General features: G+C 52.6%; 1 protein-coding gene across 2 annotated transcripts in view; it reads right to left on the bottom strand.

Annotated features, from left to right (window-relative positions):
- Positions 1-17,557, bottom strand: part of NTNG2 (netrin G2) — a 44,961-nt gene that overhangs the window by 16,509 nt on the left and 10,895 nt on the right. For both annotated transcript variants that reach the window (XM_061476511.1, XM_061476510.1), the window contains exon 3: positions 8,077-8,720. In XM_061476511.1, the coding sequence (XP_061332495.1) occupies positions 8,077-8,720 (644 nt within the window). The remainder of the gene's footprint in view (positions 1-8,076; positions 8,721-17,557) is intronic.

Consider the following 17,557-nt stretch of genomic DNA (forward strand, 5'->3'; position numbering starts at 1 on the left):
AACTTGGCTCCAGCTACACCCCCCCCCCCCCCCCCAAAACCATGGGACCCAATCTTCTCACTACCAGGGAAGTGATGCACGGCTGTGTGCAAGAAGCAGTCAGATGTGCCTGCTGGTACACAAATGCCACTCACTCGCTGCTGTGGAGCCAAGCACCAGCTCCCAGGACATTCCCCAGCCATCTCCTGCCCTGTGAAGGCACCCATGTTCCCCTGCCAGTGGGATGGGGATGGGATGGGTGCTCATGGACATCCTCAGCCCCTGCATCCCCCATCCTGCATCACTGCAGGGTGATGGAGCATTGCTCTTCCCAGAGAAACCTCTCACTTCCTAACTGGGGCAAACAAGGAAAATTAAAGAGAAAGCAGAGGCAGCTGGTCACCCTGCCTGCTGTGCCCAGGTCACTTCTATTTCTCGCTGCTCGGCCATTCACTAATGTACAGAAGTTTTGTTATCCAAAGGATCAATTTTACCGAGGAATTGCTTTCTGAATTTGACCTTTGAGGATCATCAATCTAAGCAGAGAACTGTAACCCCAGCAAGCTGACCCCGCAACACAGCACTCTGCAGCCCAATCAATCAGGCTGCATTGTTTAATGGCCAACAGCCGAGTGCCTTCAGCCAGCCCTGATTGCCAACACCATTTGTGCACAGGTTTCTGCATCCAGGCCTCCCTGCTGCTGGGGCTCAGTGGCTCGACTTCAATCCCTTCTTCAGGCTTCTCTGCCTCCTCCTCTGGGTCTGTAGCCCAAGGACGTGTGCTCGCTGATGGTCTCTTTCCCCAGCCAAGACCCAGCTGGTGGAGAATGGAGTAAATGGCATTAGCCCATTCCCCTGGGAAGATGCTGCTACTTGTGCTTGCCTCCACTCATCTTCCTCAGGCAGCCAGCCATCGCAGGAAAGAGAGGATGAAGGAAAAGGTTAGGAGCTACTTAGTAATGAGGCTTAAACAGCACCAGTGGGGCAGACACCTGTGCTGTGTTCTCCAGAAGGCAGCGATGGCCCCGCTCCAGCCCCGGGGCTGCTCCAGCCAAGTGCTGGTTGCAATATGGTGTCTTTGGCTCCAGAGAGATCTGAAGAGCTGGGAGCGTTTCTTTTCTTTAGCTCATGGGTCAAAGCTATTGGTGACAGTGCTGTTTCTCAGTGAGCACGCGGGATGCAGCCATGGTGGTGCATGGCTTGGAGAGGAGCAGCCCCAGCACTCATGCAGGAGGAGCTACTGGCACCCTCCATGGCCAGGGGACACCCAAGTCCTGCACCGAGCTGTTCATAGGCAACACAACTGCATTATGCACTAGACAGAAGCTGTCTCACACCGTTTCCAGCAGAGGTGGCTGCAGCAATGTGTGGCCCCAGACGTTACAGTTTGCTCGACGAGGTATTCATGAGTTTATTTTAGTGCAGGTCGTTGAGCTGCTCCCTTCCCTCAGGGTGAGTGCAGTGTGGTCTGATGCTGCCAATGCCTCCACCAGGGAACACCACGGAGCTTGGAGCACCAATGAAAATTGACAGGAAAGTGTCCTTCTCTTCTCCTGTTTTCCTTTTTCTTCTCTCACAGCCATGAAGAGCAGTTTGCCACCCCTGTGTTTCTTCAGGTCAGCATCCTGGAGCGAGTGGTTGGAGAGGCGTCTGATGCCAAGGCCATGTGTGATGTAAGAGACGCCCATGCACAGGGGTGAGTGCTGCAAACCTACAGAAGCAATGCTGGGAGTGGGAAAGCAGCCCCTGTCCCTGAGCTTCCATTAATAATGACTTTGAAATCATCTTTAAAAGACACCCCAGCCCTTTGCTTTCCTTCCAAGGATTCTTCTGTGGTTTGCAGCTAATTTTCTGTCCAGGAGCCCACCTGCAGAGCAAGAAAATAAGGCAGAGAAAGGCAAAGGATATCTCTTTATCCCTCGCCGTTCCTGCAAGGCTCAGCCAGTCCTGGAGCACCTCCCCTCCAAGTCTCCTTGCAGTCCAGTGTGCACACTCATCTCCACCCTGGGCTTCCTATAAGAATGCTACTGCACGGCCAAGGATGCTGTGGCGACCTGGTCCCATCCAGCCTGCTCCTGGGCCATCTGGCTCCTGCTTCCCCATCACCACTGTCTTGTCTTTTCCCCTTGCTCCCTTTCTGGTGCTGGGGAGAGGCAGCACAGCAGAGAGCCGCTAATGACTGCCATCCAAAGGAAGGCTTATGATAGCTTTCCCTTGAATTGTTTGCTCTCACTGTAATTGATGAGCCTTTAATGAGTCTCATGGGACAATGTGTTTGAAGGGAGCTCTTCCCTCTCCGTCCCCAAGGAAAACGATGTTTCAACTGATCTCAGCTCTCGGGGAAACATGAATAACTCTTCTCCATCTCTACTGTCATCCCCAGCGTTGCTCGCAGCACGCTCCGGCAGCTGCCTGGCCGTGGCTTGCCCGCTTTCTACTTGCTCCTTTGCAACTGTTTTGGCAGCTCAGCAAAACCAGGGAGCAAATCTTTTGGGCAAAGCATAACGGGTGCTGAGTTTGGATTGTTTCTGGCCCATCTGTGCGTGTGGAAGCAGGTAAAAATAGCTTCTAATGGCTGGGCCATGGAAGAAGCACTGTCCCTTCGTGGAGAGCTGTTATATTAGGATTTGCCTTGCTGGGAGATCGCTCGGCAGAGGTTTGCTATTGCCAGAGACTGGAGCAGGGATGAAGAAGGTGACGGCAGCTCATTCATCCCAGGAGCAGGGCTGGGAGCATAACTGAGCCTGCAGTCCAGGGGCTGAAGAGGAAGAAAAAGTCATTTAAATGCATTGTTTCTTTCTGCTCAAACCATGGAGGGAGGCTTCTGGGTTCCGTAGAGCCAAAAAGCTGAATAAAACCCTCTGGGTTAGGTCAGAGGGACATGCTGTGAGTGTTTGTCTTCCTTGTGGGTTTTCACTTTTGGTTGTGTGGTAGGGAGAGATGAGTCCTGCCGGCAGGGAGAACCCTCCTCGCTGCCCTTCGAAATGATTTGAGGTTTGGGTTACAGAGAGGAGACAATCTGAAAGATGCCAAAGTGGAGAGCAGGCTATAGCTGGCTGTTCCCATCCGACAGGCTATTTATTGTAAGTTGACACTCACCAGCTGTCAAGATCCTGCTGAGTGGTGGAACGTTACTTACATTCAAAGCTGTCTTAAAAAGCAAACACAGAACCAAACTTCCCCATTAGGGGGTCAGGCAACAGAAGGGAGGAAGGGTGAAGAGGACATCACATGGATACGTGAACATAAATATTTGCAGAGTAATGTGTATAAATGCTCTTGTTCTTTCTCCTGGAATGCAATAATGCCTGCAATTGAGTTCATTGGCCAAATTGAATTTGGGCTCCTGTAGAAGTCTCTTTATATTAAGTGCTTTAACATACATCACCTTCTCAGTCTATCGATGAAATTCTATTATCTCCTCAGGGCCGGACGCAACTCGGCAACAAAATCGGAGGGGAGATAAAAACCTTCACAAACCAAAGCCAGGAGCAGGTAATAGGACCTTGGGCATCCGTCTCCGGCTATTGACAAAGTGTCAGGAGTGTTTGGAGAAGGAGGAGCTCTCTGGTTTTCTCCCTCCCCCCCTCTGCATGTTCCCCTCCATCTTGCTGCAGTGGGAGTAAAATCCTTTAAGAGACTCAAGGAAAGCCAAGCTCACAGCTGCTGCGCATCAACTGTATGACCAAGAGCAAGATTTTGCTTGAACTCCAACTAATTCCAGCCTGGAGGAATGCCAGGGGAATTCAGCTATCCAGCTCTCCGGGGCTGGCCAGCAGGGAGGCGAGGACGGGCCGAGGAACGCAGTGCAATGCTGGCGCAGACTTGGCTGTCCTTGACACGAGGATGCTGTTACCTCCTGGGACCCAAAGTCTGGCAGCCAGGAGCTGCAGGGGAAGAAGTGGGAACAGGCACAGGCAGCGCGTGCCCTGTTTTTTGTGGTCTTCCCAAGGCTGCTGAGCACAGGTAGAAGCTGGCTAAGGGGTGCAGGGGTGTTGGGGTAGTTCTTGGGGGGGGTTTGGGGGAGCCCGTGGCTATGTTGCGGGTGATGCTCAGGCACTGGGGCTGAGCAAGCTCAGCTGGGAAGCCCATGCTCTCACAGATCATTTATCCCAGGTCCCTTCTGCAAAGCAGTGGTGATGCCAAAGAGGCTGGTCCCTCCTTGCTCCCCATGGAAAGATGCTCAATGGGGCAGAACACCCCAACAAGAGACTGTTCTGCCAACCAAACCTGCTTCTTTCCTCCCTTTTAGAGACAGCTTTGTTGGAGAAGTCAAGATCAGCTGGAGGCTCTCCAACAACTTCATCAACAGAGCCAGAAGGAGGAATGTCCAAGCAGTGCACAGCACCCTGGTACACGTTTGCACTGGCATCCCTGGCTTGGGCTGAGCTACACCCATTAGGGAAGCGTGTTGAGCTGCTACCATTGTGCTGGCCTGGAGGGCAGAAGCAGGAGGCAGCCACCAGGCTGGGCAGGAGCTGCTTTGTCTTTAACAGCAATACAGTGTTGAGTACATGGCACTGAGAACTGCACAAAGGGAAGGCAGGGATCAAAGCAGAGGAGCAGTTCTTTTGTGTAGGCAAAAAAGGAAGCCAAGGAAACCCTCAGAAAAGCCAACTGGAGAAGAGAGGAAAGAAAGTGCTGTTACAAAACTGGAAGCCTCGTCTTTTTGTTGGTGCCTGTTTGGCCCAAGCAAAGACCAGGTCAAAGCACTGTTAAATGGGGCTGCTCGGCGATGAGTAGCGCTCCCTCCTGCTGCCTTCCTCTGGGGGCTGCTCACCTCTGGCAGGATGGACGGACAGACAGACAGCATGCACTGGGGCAAGGGAGGACAAAGGAGAAAGATCTGAATAATCAGTCCAAAATTGATTCACTTCTGCTCAATCTGATTTCTCCTAACTGGATCCACATGTCCTGGCCATGGCACATTAACTTCAATTATGGCTTATTAATGTCTCCATGATGGAGCGTGCCCTGGTGAGCACTGTGGTGACTGACGTTATGAAGGGGAAAGAATTACTCCAAAGAGACACAGTGTGTAATGGAAAGAGAAGAGGCGGCTTTCATCGCGCCGGCAGCCGGGAAAAGCTCATTCACCCATTCCTGAGAAGATGACTGAGTTCAATGCTGCACCGAGGAGAAAACCAAGCAGCGAATAGAGATCTGTGGGGAAAAGTCTTTCCACTTCCCTTCCCCACCCTGCCTGGCACACACCCGAGCGCACAGGCCAAGGGCTTGCTCGTGTCTATTCCTGTCTTGACTCCTCTGCATCTCCAGTTACTCTGCGGATCAATAGGGACCGGATGGCAGAAGAGGGGAAAATAAAAGAAACACGAGAAATAGATATCAAGAAGAAAGAAAGTAAAAATAAACTGTCAGCCGTGAACAGAGAAATGGACCTGGCTGAGGCTGTGGGAGGAGGAGATGCGGATGGGGTGGGCAGAGGAGGCTGTGTGGTACCAGTCCATTGCACCAACACCCAGGAAGGCAGCAGTGACTCTCAGGATTCATCAGATACTCTGGAGATCCTGGCAAACTCTTGACCACCCTCGTCCATTCTGGCCTGCAGAAGGAGAGAAGGCAGCAAACTCCTTCCCCTTCTCCATGTGTCCTTTGCTGTGCCTCTTTTTGCTTTTCCCCAAAGCTCCGGGAGATTGGGGTTTTCCTTGGTGGGAAAAAGAGGGGTGAAGCAGAGGGTGCGCATGGATGGGGACCCTGGAGCACAAGGACTGAGGGGATCAGTCCATTTCATCCATGCTCTTTCCTCCTCGGACACAGTCATTCCCGCATCCTGGAAGAGGCAGCATGCATCCATCCCCCTCCCTGCCTGCCCTGCCTCCCCCCTTCCCTGCACAGTGCTCCTGTCAGGCTCACATTGATTTCTCCTCTCTTCCTCTCAATAACCTACCCCTTGTTGAGCCATACACAAGATTTAATTTGGTTTTAGTCCCTGCACTGTAACTGGTTTTGCTTACAGCTGGAATTAGATTGCTTTCCAGTGCAAAAACCTGCTTGCTGGGACTCGAATAATCACAGGAGCAGAGTTGATTCACATGAAGCTTCTCCACCTTATACAGCACTTACCCACAGCTCCTCAGCCAAACACCCCTCCCTGCCCTGTGCCCATCAGAGCTGGAAGAGTCAGCGCAGGACAAGCATTGACTTCTTCTCTATCAGCATGAGCATCTCCCTCTCCTGGGGAGTGACCCAGCACATGGGGACAGACGGCGAGAGCTGGAGCAGCGCAAAGCTGGGTATTGCTGTAGCTCACAGCTTCGGGCTGGGAAAAGCAGATTTCAGAGTTTTCTTTGTCCCTGGCTAAGGAAAAGCCCTCTCCTCCCAAAGGCCCTGCTGCATTGGAGGAGCTGCAGTCAGGAGCCAAGAGGGAGGTGAGCAGGAGCTGTTGCTCTGCAGCAGCCATGGGCAGCCGTCCATGCAGGCAGCCATCCACATAGGCAGTGTGCCAGCGCCAGGGCTGAGGCCACCAGGAATCAGCCAACAAACCCCAACCCATCCCATTCTGGCCCCAGCAAAAAAGCAGCATTGCAGCTTCCACTGGGTGTTCGCAGCCTGATCCCTTCTCACCAGCAGGCAGAAAGGTGAAGGGCTCAGGATGCCAGGAGCATTTTAACATCTACCTTAAAGCATCAAGTATCCTGTAGCTGCTGCAAACGCAGTAACAAGTCCTCGGTTATCTGCACAGTTATCTCCATGCTTGGAAGCCCAAGGCCATTTGCACTGACATCAAACATTTAATCCTAATTTACCACTTTCTGAGCTGAAAACTCCGTGTCCCTGATACAGAGGCTAACCAGCCTGGATAAATCAATACACCAGCTCCAACCCTTCCTGCCAGCCACCCCTGTCAGTGTGGCCTTTGACTGGGAATTGATCCCTATGGCTTTGCCACTGCTGTCAGTAACACCAAGCTTCCCTGGGGGCAGCCTGGGGAATGGGGCCGTGGCAGGTGGAGCAGGAACAGGACTGGCTATGGTCAGGGTGGAGGGGAAGACAACGCACTTATTTCTCTCATTTTTGCCTGCTTTCCCTCCCTTTCACCCTCTTTACTCTGCTATTTTGCCCTATCCCTGGCCGTTTGAGGACTGTGGATATTTAGTACCCCTGGCAATGCTTATGGGCAGGTGTAAAATACCCCTCATCCCATAGGATGCTCAAGCGAGACCTATCCCCTCACCACTGCCTCCTGCCTGCCCTTGTGGGAGGAAAGGGCTCTCCCATCCCTCGCTTCCTTCCCCTTGGAGCCCGTTCAAAGCCAGCCTCGGTGGCACCTACAAAACAGTTCTGTTTTGCTCGCAAGCCTCAGAAGGGGATGGTTTGGAACCGATACAAACGGCTCCTCTGTCGCTGTGGTGATTCTCGTTAGCAGGGGGTGGGTGATGGGGAGATTTTCTCCCCTCTTGCCTGTAAGTCTCACACACGCTGAATCCACAAGCTGGGTGGGAAATCAGCCATCTCGGCATTTTTCCACCTTACTTTGCTTTTTCGGTTGATGTCATACCGTAACATATGGCACCGTACAGAGGGATGAAAAACAAAAGCCAGGAGAAACAAACCCTCTTCTGCCTTCCCCTGCCCCAGGTATGTTGGGATGTGCTACAGAAAGAGGGGGTGACTGGGGCTGCTCCAGGGGTGTAGGAATGACTCGCAGTGACCCATCCTACTTGTACTGGCAGTGAGCTGGTGTTCAGTAGCGTGAGCCTTGTTCCTCACTCGCATTCCCAGATCCACTAGCATCACCCCTGGGATTCTTGGGCAGAGGCTGGCTGTGTTTGCAGAGCTGGGGATGAGATATCAGAGGGAATCAGACCCCATCCATCCATCCAAGTCGTGTCCCAGCTCTGGGAGGTCACAGCCCTTCTCTCAGACACAGCCTTGGAGGTGCCCCAGATGCTGCCTGCAAGGACAAATCTGTTTTATTACTGATGCTGCCCTGCTTGGGGAGAAGGGATATTAGAGGGAGAAACACTGATAATCACACCAGTCAACAGAAACACTGATGGCTTAGTTTTACGGCAGTAACCCTCTTCTCATCCCTCTTTGGAGAAGAGACACCCAAAGAAATACAGCAGCCGTTACCTGCCGGTGACTTCAATGTTGGAGACGGCATAGAAGTACTTGTACAAGTTCTCCCTCTGCACGTAGGTGCCTCCCAGGGCCGGTCTCAGCAACCTCATCCGCAGGTCGGTCACGGTAAAGAAGTCCTTGAGCCCTTTGGCGCTCTCCAGCCGGGTGTACAAGTTGTCCATGTTCTTGAGGTCGGGGCCAGCGAAGATGGCAAAGCGGTCCCGCACCTCGAACCGCACGGTCTTCTCCTTTTTGGAGCCCGCCCAGCGGGAATACTCCTCCGTGCAGAGGACCCTGTTGGCACTGGTGGTGGAGAGGTCCCGGACCCTCCGTGCTGGCATGCTGAAGGCCTCCATGCAGTCATCTGCGTAATACTGGTACGGGTGCCAAGTCCTCCCGTTGTCCAGCGACTTCTCCAGCATCATGATGGTGGGGCGGCCGTACTCGAAGGTTATCACGATGTCGTCCGTCAGCTCGATGCTCTTGTTCCAGGACAACGTGATGTTGGCCAGCAGCGGCTCCGGGTACCGGCGCCACGTCACGCTCTGCCAGTACGTGGCCAGCCCTTCATCCTCACTGTCAAACATGAGTTTTGGCGGGTGGGCCAGGTCCGGGTTGGAGGCGTCGCACTCATCACTGCACAGGTATGGGTTCTCCTGGAACAACAATAATGGTCACAGAGACAAGGCAACGCCTGCGCATCGCGTGCACACAGATGAGCTCACACCGTTACTGTGCCCTGGTTTTAGCTGCTTGTGTCAAATGTGAACTGCTGGGCTGAACTGGAGCACGCCGGGGGTCTGGCTCTGGATGATGCCGTTTCTGAGCATGAATTTAAGACAGATGCGGCTTTGCCTTTGCTGTAAGAACGGCTGAACTGTTTCCTTTGAAAGGCCCTTTGGAAAAAGGCCTCACAATTTGGCACGGGGGCAAATTTCATAGAAAGCTCTTTCCCTGAGACAGCCTCTGAGAAACTTCACTTAAACTTGGCTGCGTTGCAAGTGTATGGAAAGCTGTGCTCATCCCTGCTCCAGTGCAAGAACCAGGCAGGCCTGGGCAATGGGAGGAAAGCTCCCACCGTCCTATTCTGCCCACAGGTGACAGCTCACGGCTGAGCTCGCTCGTTTTGCAGGGGGACACACACCCAAATCCACATGTGCTGAACGTGTTGTCAAGGTCCCACCCCAAACGTTGATGTTTTGGAGGCAGCCATCAGGGGTAGCTGTGCCAATGGGTTTATTGCTTGCCCATGTGGGTGTGTGTGTGTGTTAAAGCCCATTATCACTTGCCCTGCAGCCCCTGCCTCCAGGAGTGTGGGTCAGATGGGGATGATGTGGGGCTGTAATGTGGGTACTAGCTGCAAAAAAAATCTCTGCAACACAATGCAAATCTCTTCTGCATGTGAAGCATCTCTTTGCAGTCGTTTCACCTCCCTCTCAGGCTCAAAGTCCCCAGGATCAGGGAGGGATTGGTTCACCATCAGGCTCTGCTGCAGTGGGACCCTTGGCAGGGAGGCAGAGCCACCTGGCAGAGGAGGAGGAGGAAGAGGTGATAAAGCAGCTGGAGATGCTCAGAGCTGATGGCTGGAGGTGAGGAGCTTGCTGGGGTGTGAGGTCTGACCCTCCTGAGCACAACGGACCTGCAAGGTAAGACTGAGCTGGGTTTTGTGCTTCGGTCTGTGAATGCTTTGTGTGTGGTCAGCATCCTATGGAGAGGTGCTGTGTACTGGGGCCAGGGAGGTGAAGCTGGTACCTGGGGGCTCAATGAAATGAGGTGCAGAGCTGTGGGCTGTGAAGGCTGGTTGAGTCCCAGGGCTGGGAGAGCCCTACTGCAAGCATGGGAAGAGGCTGCTTCTGTGTTCATGGCACTGGGGACTGATCCTGCACCATGGGCTTGCTTTGACCTGGGAAACAGCTGGATTCTCAGTGCTTGTGATCTGCTCTTAGGGTGCCCTGTGTATACCCCAGGCAAAAGAGAGGACGGGGGTCTGGCTTGTACAAATGGGTGCTCTCAGGTGCAAAGTGGGGCTTTGCTTTGAACATGGATACTGCTGTGTAACATGAGGTGCTTTGGAGAATCTGGGCTTTGCCAGCTTGGGAACTACTTAGAGCTTCTCCACTCTGTGTCTGTAAAACGGCCTTTGGTGCCCCTCCGCAGCTCGGAGACACCCACTGAATGCGAGCAACTGTTTGCACAGTGAGTGGAGACCACAGCATTGAGGAGCCTGGAAAAGCTTGCGAGGACATAAATAATTCTGTCTTCTGAGCAGCGTGTGAGTAGCACGCTGTAAATAAGGCAGGAGGCTGCTCCGCCAGCAGCGGGGATAACACCAAGCAGCGAGCAGCTGATCTGTACGTGAGCACCAGGCTCCTTTGCAGGGGATGTGGTGGCAGCCTTGGGGAGAAAAGGGGACTCCTGTAAATAAAGTATGTGCTGTTGTGTGTGTGTGCATGAGGCTGCCAGGGAAAACAGAAGCCAGTTGATAAAACAGGGCAAAACTCATACTGTTTGCAGCGCTGTCTTGCTCTCACATGCACCTACCCAATGGTAAAGCTGCAAGTGCCGTGCAGAGATTTGCTCTGCCTGTTACTGCCTTGACTTGAGTGGCTTGTGGCTTTTGCCATCTCCATGTGTGCTGGAAGGGCTGCAGCTGGAGCTGCTGAGCTCTGGTGTGGGGAGGAGACTGAATGGATGCTTTGGTTGATGTTTTAGAAGCACATGGTGGATAGTTTTTATTATCTTGTGTGAAACCGTGCCAACTGAGCAAGGGAAATCAGTGGGGAGTGCTGAAGCTTGCTCAGGTGGGTGAAGTTGAGGGCACCTCACCTGCCTCCTGAACAGGGGAGATGCCCCAAGCAAGGGGAGATGCCAGCTGGGGTGCAGTGGGGGGCTCTGTGCCATGCTGGGGCATCCTCTCCTGTCACAACACCCTGCTCCGGAGCAGGGATTAAAAAACCCCTCAGATTCTGACATATTTAATGTGCTCTCTTGACTTGTCACGTTCAGGGGAATTGTTTACCTCTGCTAATGAGGCACAGCTTCCTGCTGGGGGATGTAGCTGCCTCTTAGCACAGCTTTACAGCAGTGGCTGATGGAGAAGGAAGAAAAATCCCCATCAGCTGAAGCACCGGGGGCTCTGAGTATGTTTCCTGTGTATATGAGGCAACATATTGTGTTGCAGTATGGTCCTCCCGCCAATGTGGTCATACAGATGGCTTAATAGGACAGTCTTGAAAAGACCATCCTGGAAGTCCCTTTCCACCTCTTGTCTGAAGGAGGGTGCAGTAGAGCAGTGGCTTGGTGGGCTCAGGAGGGGAATTGGATTGGGATGGTAGCAGGAATCTCCCTGATAAACCTGCCCTGCCTCTCAGAGAGGCTCTGTATGAGCAGGAGTCTGTGCACAGAGCTGTCCTGGCCATGTGGATTCCTTTCCTTGCATGTGGCAGCCATTAGGGCTGCCAAAGCACTTGGGCTGGTGTAAGATGAGTCTCCACTGACTATTTGCATCTTGAGCTGGCCGCAGTGGCCAGCTTCACCTTCAGGGCTATGGATGATGCCCCTATCAGGGCTTTCTTTTCTTTAAAGGCTTCCTTAAGGAGTGTCCAAACTACACAGAGGACAGGCCACAACAAGAAAGCATTACTCTGACAAGTGAAGGATGTACAGAGCGGACAGGTTTCCCAGGAGCAACAGAGTCTGACAAGCATGATCCCAATCCCAGTGTCCCGTCTGGAGGGACAGGCCTGGCCAGGCATGTCCCTGGCAGGGAACTTGGCAGGTCAAGAGCAGGAAGAAGTGGAGCCAAAACTCTGCCTGTCTCCCATATGCTCGTCCCAGGGAATGGACACACAATCCCTGATGGCTCCTGTGCATCCCAATCCTTAAGTATGCTCAGCTCAGCAGGCACCAGAGCTGTCTTAAACCACCCCGATGCTCTGGAGCAGTGCAGGGCTCGAGAGCTGTGTGGTTGTAACAGGGCAAACACAAAAATAACCTTTAAGTGGCAGCGCTGAAAGGTGTGTGTGTGGGGGGGTAGCCTCAAAAGCCATGGAGTGAGTCACACCACTACAGCTTCCTCTGCTAAAATGAAGTGTTCCTTTTTGGTTTCAGGCTTATTGAATTGTCCTTCCTCCGCGGGATGCTCAATGCATTTTGTGCTGGTGGGATGGTTTGAAGTCAGCCGGGAGGGCAGGGGGGAGCGGAAGCAGATGGCCATGCTTTGGCTGCTCCGTTGGTCCTAGTAAGATCAGTTATAGTACTGTTGAAACAATTCCAGGTGTTATTTTTGACTCTGGTTTCCTCCTCCAAACCGTGTGTCCTCCAAAGAATCTGCCCAAAGTCTCAAGATATTTAAGTCTTCAATCTAAAAGTCAGAATGCATTAGCCAGGCAAACTTGGTCTCAGTGAGCTTAAAATAAACCAGTTCGCTTGGAGTCTTATGCCATTAAATCAGTGGTGAGTGTCCTCACAGTAACTAGATATTGCAGGTTTCCAGCTCTCTGGCATGCTCTTCTGGTTGCTCATTTCTTGAGGGTGTACCAAAAAGCACCGTAAATTGCTTAGCACCAGCTCAGCCCAAAGGGGCAAACTGCAAGAGCCTTGTTGAGGATAAGTTGTCCTAACAAAGGGCATCACAGCAACATTGTGCCTCCATGGGGCAGATCATAGAATGGTTTGGCTTGGATGGGACCTTTAAAGGGCCTCTAGTCCATCCCCCCTCCAGTGAGCAGGACATCTTCAACCAGACTAGGCTGCTCAAAGCCCTGTCCAACCTGACCTTGAATGTTTTCGGGGATAGGGCATCTACAACCTCTCCAGGCAACCTGTTCCAGTGTTCCACTATTCTCATTGTAGAAAATGCAGACCCAGCCTTTAGGTTTTGCCTCCTCTTAGTGCTTGGGGTTGGTGCTGGGCAGAAATGCTGTAAAAGAGACTTTCTGAAGGTGACAGCAGGGACTTGCTCCTTGAGGAAGAGTTAAGAAACAAGATATTGGTCTGACAAGGCATGATGATAGGAATCCAGGATGCTGCAGCAAAGCTGCTCCCCACCTTGCTGGGAAGGGAGGAAATGGGGGGAAACAGCCACAATAGAAGCCCAGCTGGTTTCTAGAGCTCTTAATGAGCACACAAAGTTGGTTTCCTTTTTTTCTCCCAAGCAGATAATGCCATTTCGAAGCTTCATAGCATAAAATTGTATTTTTTTGTAGGTGAAATTACTTGATTAATCATTAGGCTGTTGAATATTTTAAACAAACCAGACATCTGTTGTGAATGGTGAAAGCTGCACGGAAATAAAACTGCAGCTTTTGGGAGATCTCCATGCCAAAGGCAAGCTGGAAAGCATTGCAACCACCAGCTCCACAATTAATAATAATAATAATAATAGTAGTAGTAGTAATAATAATAATAGGGGAAAAAATAGGTTTTGAGCAAGGAAAAATAAGTAGATGGTGTGAAAGTTTGTGCTTCTCGGCTAAGGATGCTCATCATGGCTCTTACAACCCAGTGTGATTTGTTTAATGGTGCCTTGGCCAAGGGAATCAAAGGGGCTGTGGGTGAGAGGGGTTTGTGTGGTGCTGCCCCTCTCATCTGTAGGTTTTCATGCAGTTTTGCCAAATGGCACAAGTGATCCCAGGGGAAACAGCAGCAGTAATTCCAGGGAAGCAGTGTTTTGCTGGCCTGTGAGGCCTGGCTTGCTAGAGCAATTTCAATGGGGCAGGGGATGGCACAGAAACCACCTTCACTCCTTGGGAATGCTTATGGCCAAGAAAGCCCTGGCCTGAACCACCTGGGAGGTGACAGTTCCCTCCTTAGCATCTCTCCCATCCAGCCGTGATGCTCAAGGAGCTCTTGGCTGCATCCCTTCCGCTTCTCTTCGGGCACCTACGGTGCTGCCTTTTCTGTTAAAGGTTATCTCATGAGGCTCACAAAGTCCCTGCATTGCCTCACACAGCAACAAAGCCCTTAAGTTGGTATCAGATTTCCTCCAGGTCCTGCAAAACAACTGCATCAGCAAAATCCTTGTCTGCACCTGATCCCTCTTGCCCTGCTCTTGTACCTGATGTGGACCAGTGACACCATGGGTGTCCTGCAGCTGCCCCTTCCCTGATCAACCCGTCTGCCATGGGAAGGACTGATGGCCATGGGAGATACGAGGGTCCTTATCTTGTGGACAGGAGCAGGGGACAACCAAAAGCTGTATTTTTTTCCCTGTCCAGCACCAAACTGCATCCCTTTGCTCATCAGGCTGCAGGATAAAGCCAAACCAATTGTGTTTGCTTTCCTGCTTCCTTATGCCCAGCTGCAGTTCATGACAGGTATGAGCTCCCCTGGCTCTGCTGGGGATTTTCAGTGATCTCTGTCCCTGTCCTTATCCTGGCTGGGCTGTGGGTTCCTGTCAGCACCATGATTCAGCACTGGGAAATAACCCCCTAAGCAGGGAAGATGCCATCCCCGGCTCCATCACCTTCATCCTCCCCACTGATAGAGTCACAGCTATTTTCTCCCACACAAGGTTTTGACAAGGGCCACCCTGATCAATGCATATTTTGGGAAACTTCCTTGGTTTTCCATCCAATAACTGCTCCAGGACACACAGGATGCTCTTTCCTAAACAACTGCATTTACTGGGGAGAAAACACAGGCTCATCCTGACATCATTAGGGGGTGTTTTCACTCTTGCTGCTTCTGACCTGAAGGTTCAACCGCTCTATCTGGGTTTATGAAAAGACAAGGTGATTTTATGATCAAACCCAACATTTGTGGGTAATTAAATCTCATGCTTCAGGGCATAAACCATACCCTGCTGGTGGCCGGGATGGGACTCCCAGAGAGAACGGCAAGTACTCTCTGGCAATTAATTTTCACTCTGTTCGTGGGCTGGGAGGGATCAGGGGGTGAAGCAATGGTAATTAATTTACAGTGATTATTTCCAACAGCTGGCAAGTGGCAGAACTCACCGGCAGGGATGGCTGGGAGCAGGGGGATAACAGGAGAAATGCAAGGCTCCTCTTGAGCTGAACAGCCCCACGCTGCCCCTTCCCTGTGAGCCTGGGTAAAGGTCTGCACCCTCCCGGCTCAATGCTCCAGGGAATATGGGGAGGCCCCATCCTTCCATGCCCAAGCAGGCTTTCCCTGCAGCACGGATGTGTCTCAAACCTGCCCAACGTATCAGGAACAGCTTTACCTGCGCTCATTTGGGATGCCTGTTGGTGTGCAGAGAGGGGTCCCCAGTGAGGCAATGCAAAATGCACCTATTCGCAACCAGGTCTTAATAGCTTTCTTCAAGATGCAACGTTCTCTTCTATTTGTTTAGCTTTTTAAATAGCACTTTGGTCAAGCTCTATATATTTTAGATTGTCCCAAAGCGGTCTCATGTGGTGGAAGATGCAGTTTTCCCAGAGGCTGCCTGTGCAGGTGCTTGGGAATGCTCCAGCAAACCCCTTGTCCACACACCCTGCAGGCATTGCTCTCCTCTTCATGGTAACCCTCCACGAGGATGCTTTTAAATGGCCCATTGGCAGGTCCTGGGGAGGCGTCTGTGGTTATTCTGCAGGTTCACCTCTGCAGTGGAAGGGCAGTTCTGGGTGGGGGGCCTTGTGGCAATGGGATGGAGAAGGTCAGGGTGAGCTGGTGAGGTGGTTTGCTTGCTTGTGCGTCCTTCCCTTGCCTCCTTCCTCTCCCCAGTCATTTGCACAAGGCTCTTATTAGGGCAGAGACAGCAAAAGGGGAGAAAACCATCCTTGCTAACAAGCTGTTTGCTGTTTGTGAGCAGGTAAAGGCAGAGCTGGGATGAATTATTAATAGGGTGGAAATGGGGTCCCTCCACAGACCTGCTGCTAATTCTGGCTCAGCTGAATGTCACTCCCTCCGCCTCCCCCCCGGCTGTGGGTTGGGGGATTGATTGCTCCTCCGCTTCCTTCCCCTTCCTCCCGGATCCGAGGTTGTCCGAGCGCAAGGTCACCCCTTGGCACGGGCGTTAGGACACACTTTGCCTGCGTGCGGGATTCGGGAGAGCGTGAGTCAGCAGAACGCGGGCTCGGGGCGAGCACACGCGCTCAGCGAGACATTTCCCTTTGCTTTTCGCCTCTTCCCTTTGGCCCGGAGCAGGTTCTCATTCACTGAACCATGTGCCGCTCGCTCAAGGCTCTCGGGCTCCCTTGGGCCCATCTCTCCGCTGGAGAAGAGAATCAACCCCTGCTCACGGCTGTTCTTCCCCTTCCCCCTCCAGCCTGCTTCTGCAGTCGAGAAGCATCGCATTCCTACTTCATCCTAACTCAGCACCATGCCCTTCTCTCCACCACCGATGGGGAGACATCACGCTGCCAGACAGGGCTGTGTGGTGGCAGTGCAAGGTCGTATCCCCATGTGGGGAAACTGAGGCAGGGAGGGATTTTAGGAGGGGGTTCGGGCTTCACCAGGAGCGTTGGGGCTCCATCTTTCTGAAGAATGAGCTCACTCAGGCACCTGCAGCTGAGCTCCTTCGCTCAGGCTTGGTGTGAGAGTCAAGGCAAACCATGAAGGTCAAGGAAATCTCTTCACCCTGTGCTGTCTTTGAAGCTCTCCCTGTGATCTGCTTCACACCCCCATGAAAAGGGTCTGACCTGATCTGTGCACCTTCGGTGATACAGCCTCTGCAGGAGGCTGACATCCAGGCAGGAAGCATCACCTCTGCAAAGGGAGGATGTGAGGGGAGATACTGCTCCTCACGCACAGGGATGACCCAAGCACTTGTGCACAGACACAAATCCCTTCACGCCCACTCTGGCTCAGACAGAACCGGTCACAAAATCTGGTTACCCGGTGAATTTTAACCCCCAGACTGAAATCAGCCCAATCCACAGGTGACCTCTCATGAAGGGCCTCGAGTGTTCCATTAACAGAGTGACTTTGGGGCAGTCCTTCCATTTCCAAAGCCCCGGGATGGCCGGGCAGCACCATGCTGGATCCAGTGCCCAGCACCTTGCCCTGAAGGATGCTCTACATCTGATCTGCGTGTGACACAAGGGTTAACACTGCCCGGAAAATTCCACTCCTAAGCAGATAATCTCATCTGTGCAGGGCACACACGCACATCGCCCGCAGCCCGGCCTCCCATGGAATCGTGTTTGAGCAGCTCTTTGTCAGCTGCTAATCCCCTGGTGAGCGGCTCTAACCCCATCCTCCTGCTGCCCTGGCATCACCCCCCTGCCAAGGCTGTACCCGCTCCCTTGGCAGGTGTTTGGGTTACAGGGCGACCTGGAGCCCGGGATCAGAAGCTGATGCATCAGACACCCCTCAGCCCGCAGCCACGGGCACGCGTTCAAAGATGCAGGCGTTTAATCCCATTCACTGCTTTTTAGCTCATGTCCAAACCTAGGCTTTGAGTACCCGGGAGCTGCAAGCTTTGCTCTTCCCAGGGCGCTTCCCTAAATCTTGTCTACAAATTAAGCTCTTTGGATCCTGCCCTATCCCTTCTCTGCCAGGTTATTAAACCCTTGCATCTTGCTACAGA

Source organism: Pezoporus flaviventris, unplaced genomic scaffold (genome assembly GCF_033815535.1).
Source record: "Pezoporus flaviventris isolate CSIRO_AGI_PZ_B2104156 unplaced genomic scaffold, CSIRO_AGI_Pfla_v1 ptg000097l, whole genome shotgun sequence".
In the NCBI taxonomy this organism is placed as follows: domain Eukaryota; kingdom Metazoa; phylum Chordata; class Aves; order Psittaciformes; family Psittacidae; genus Pezoporus; species Pezoporus flaviventris.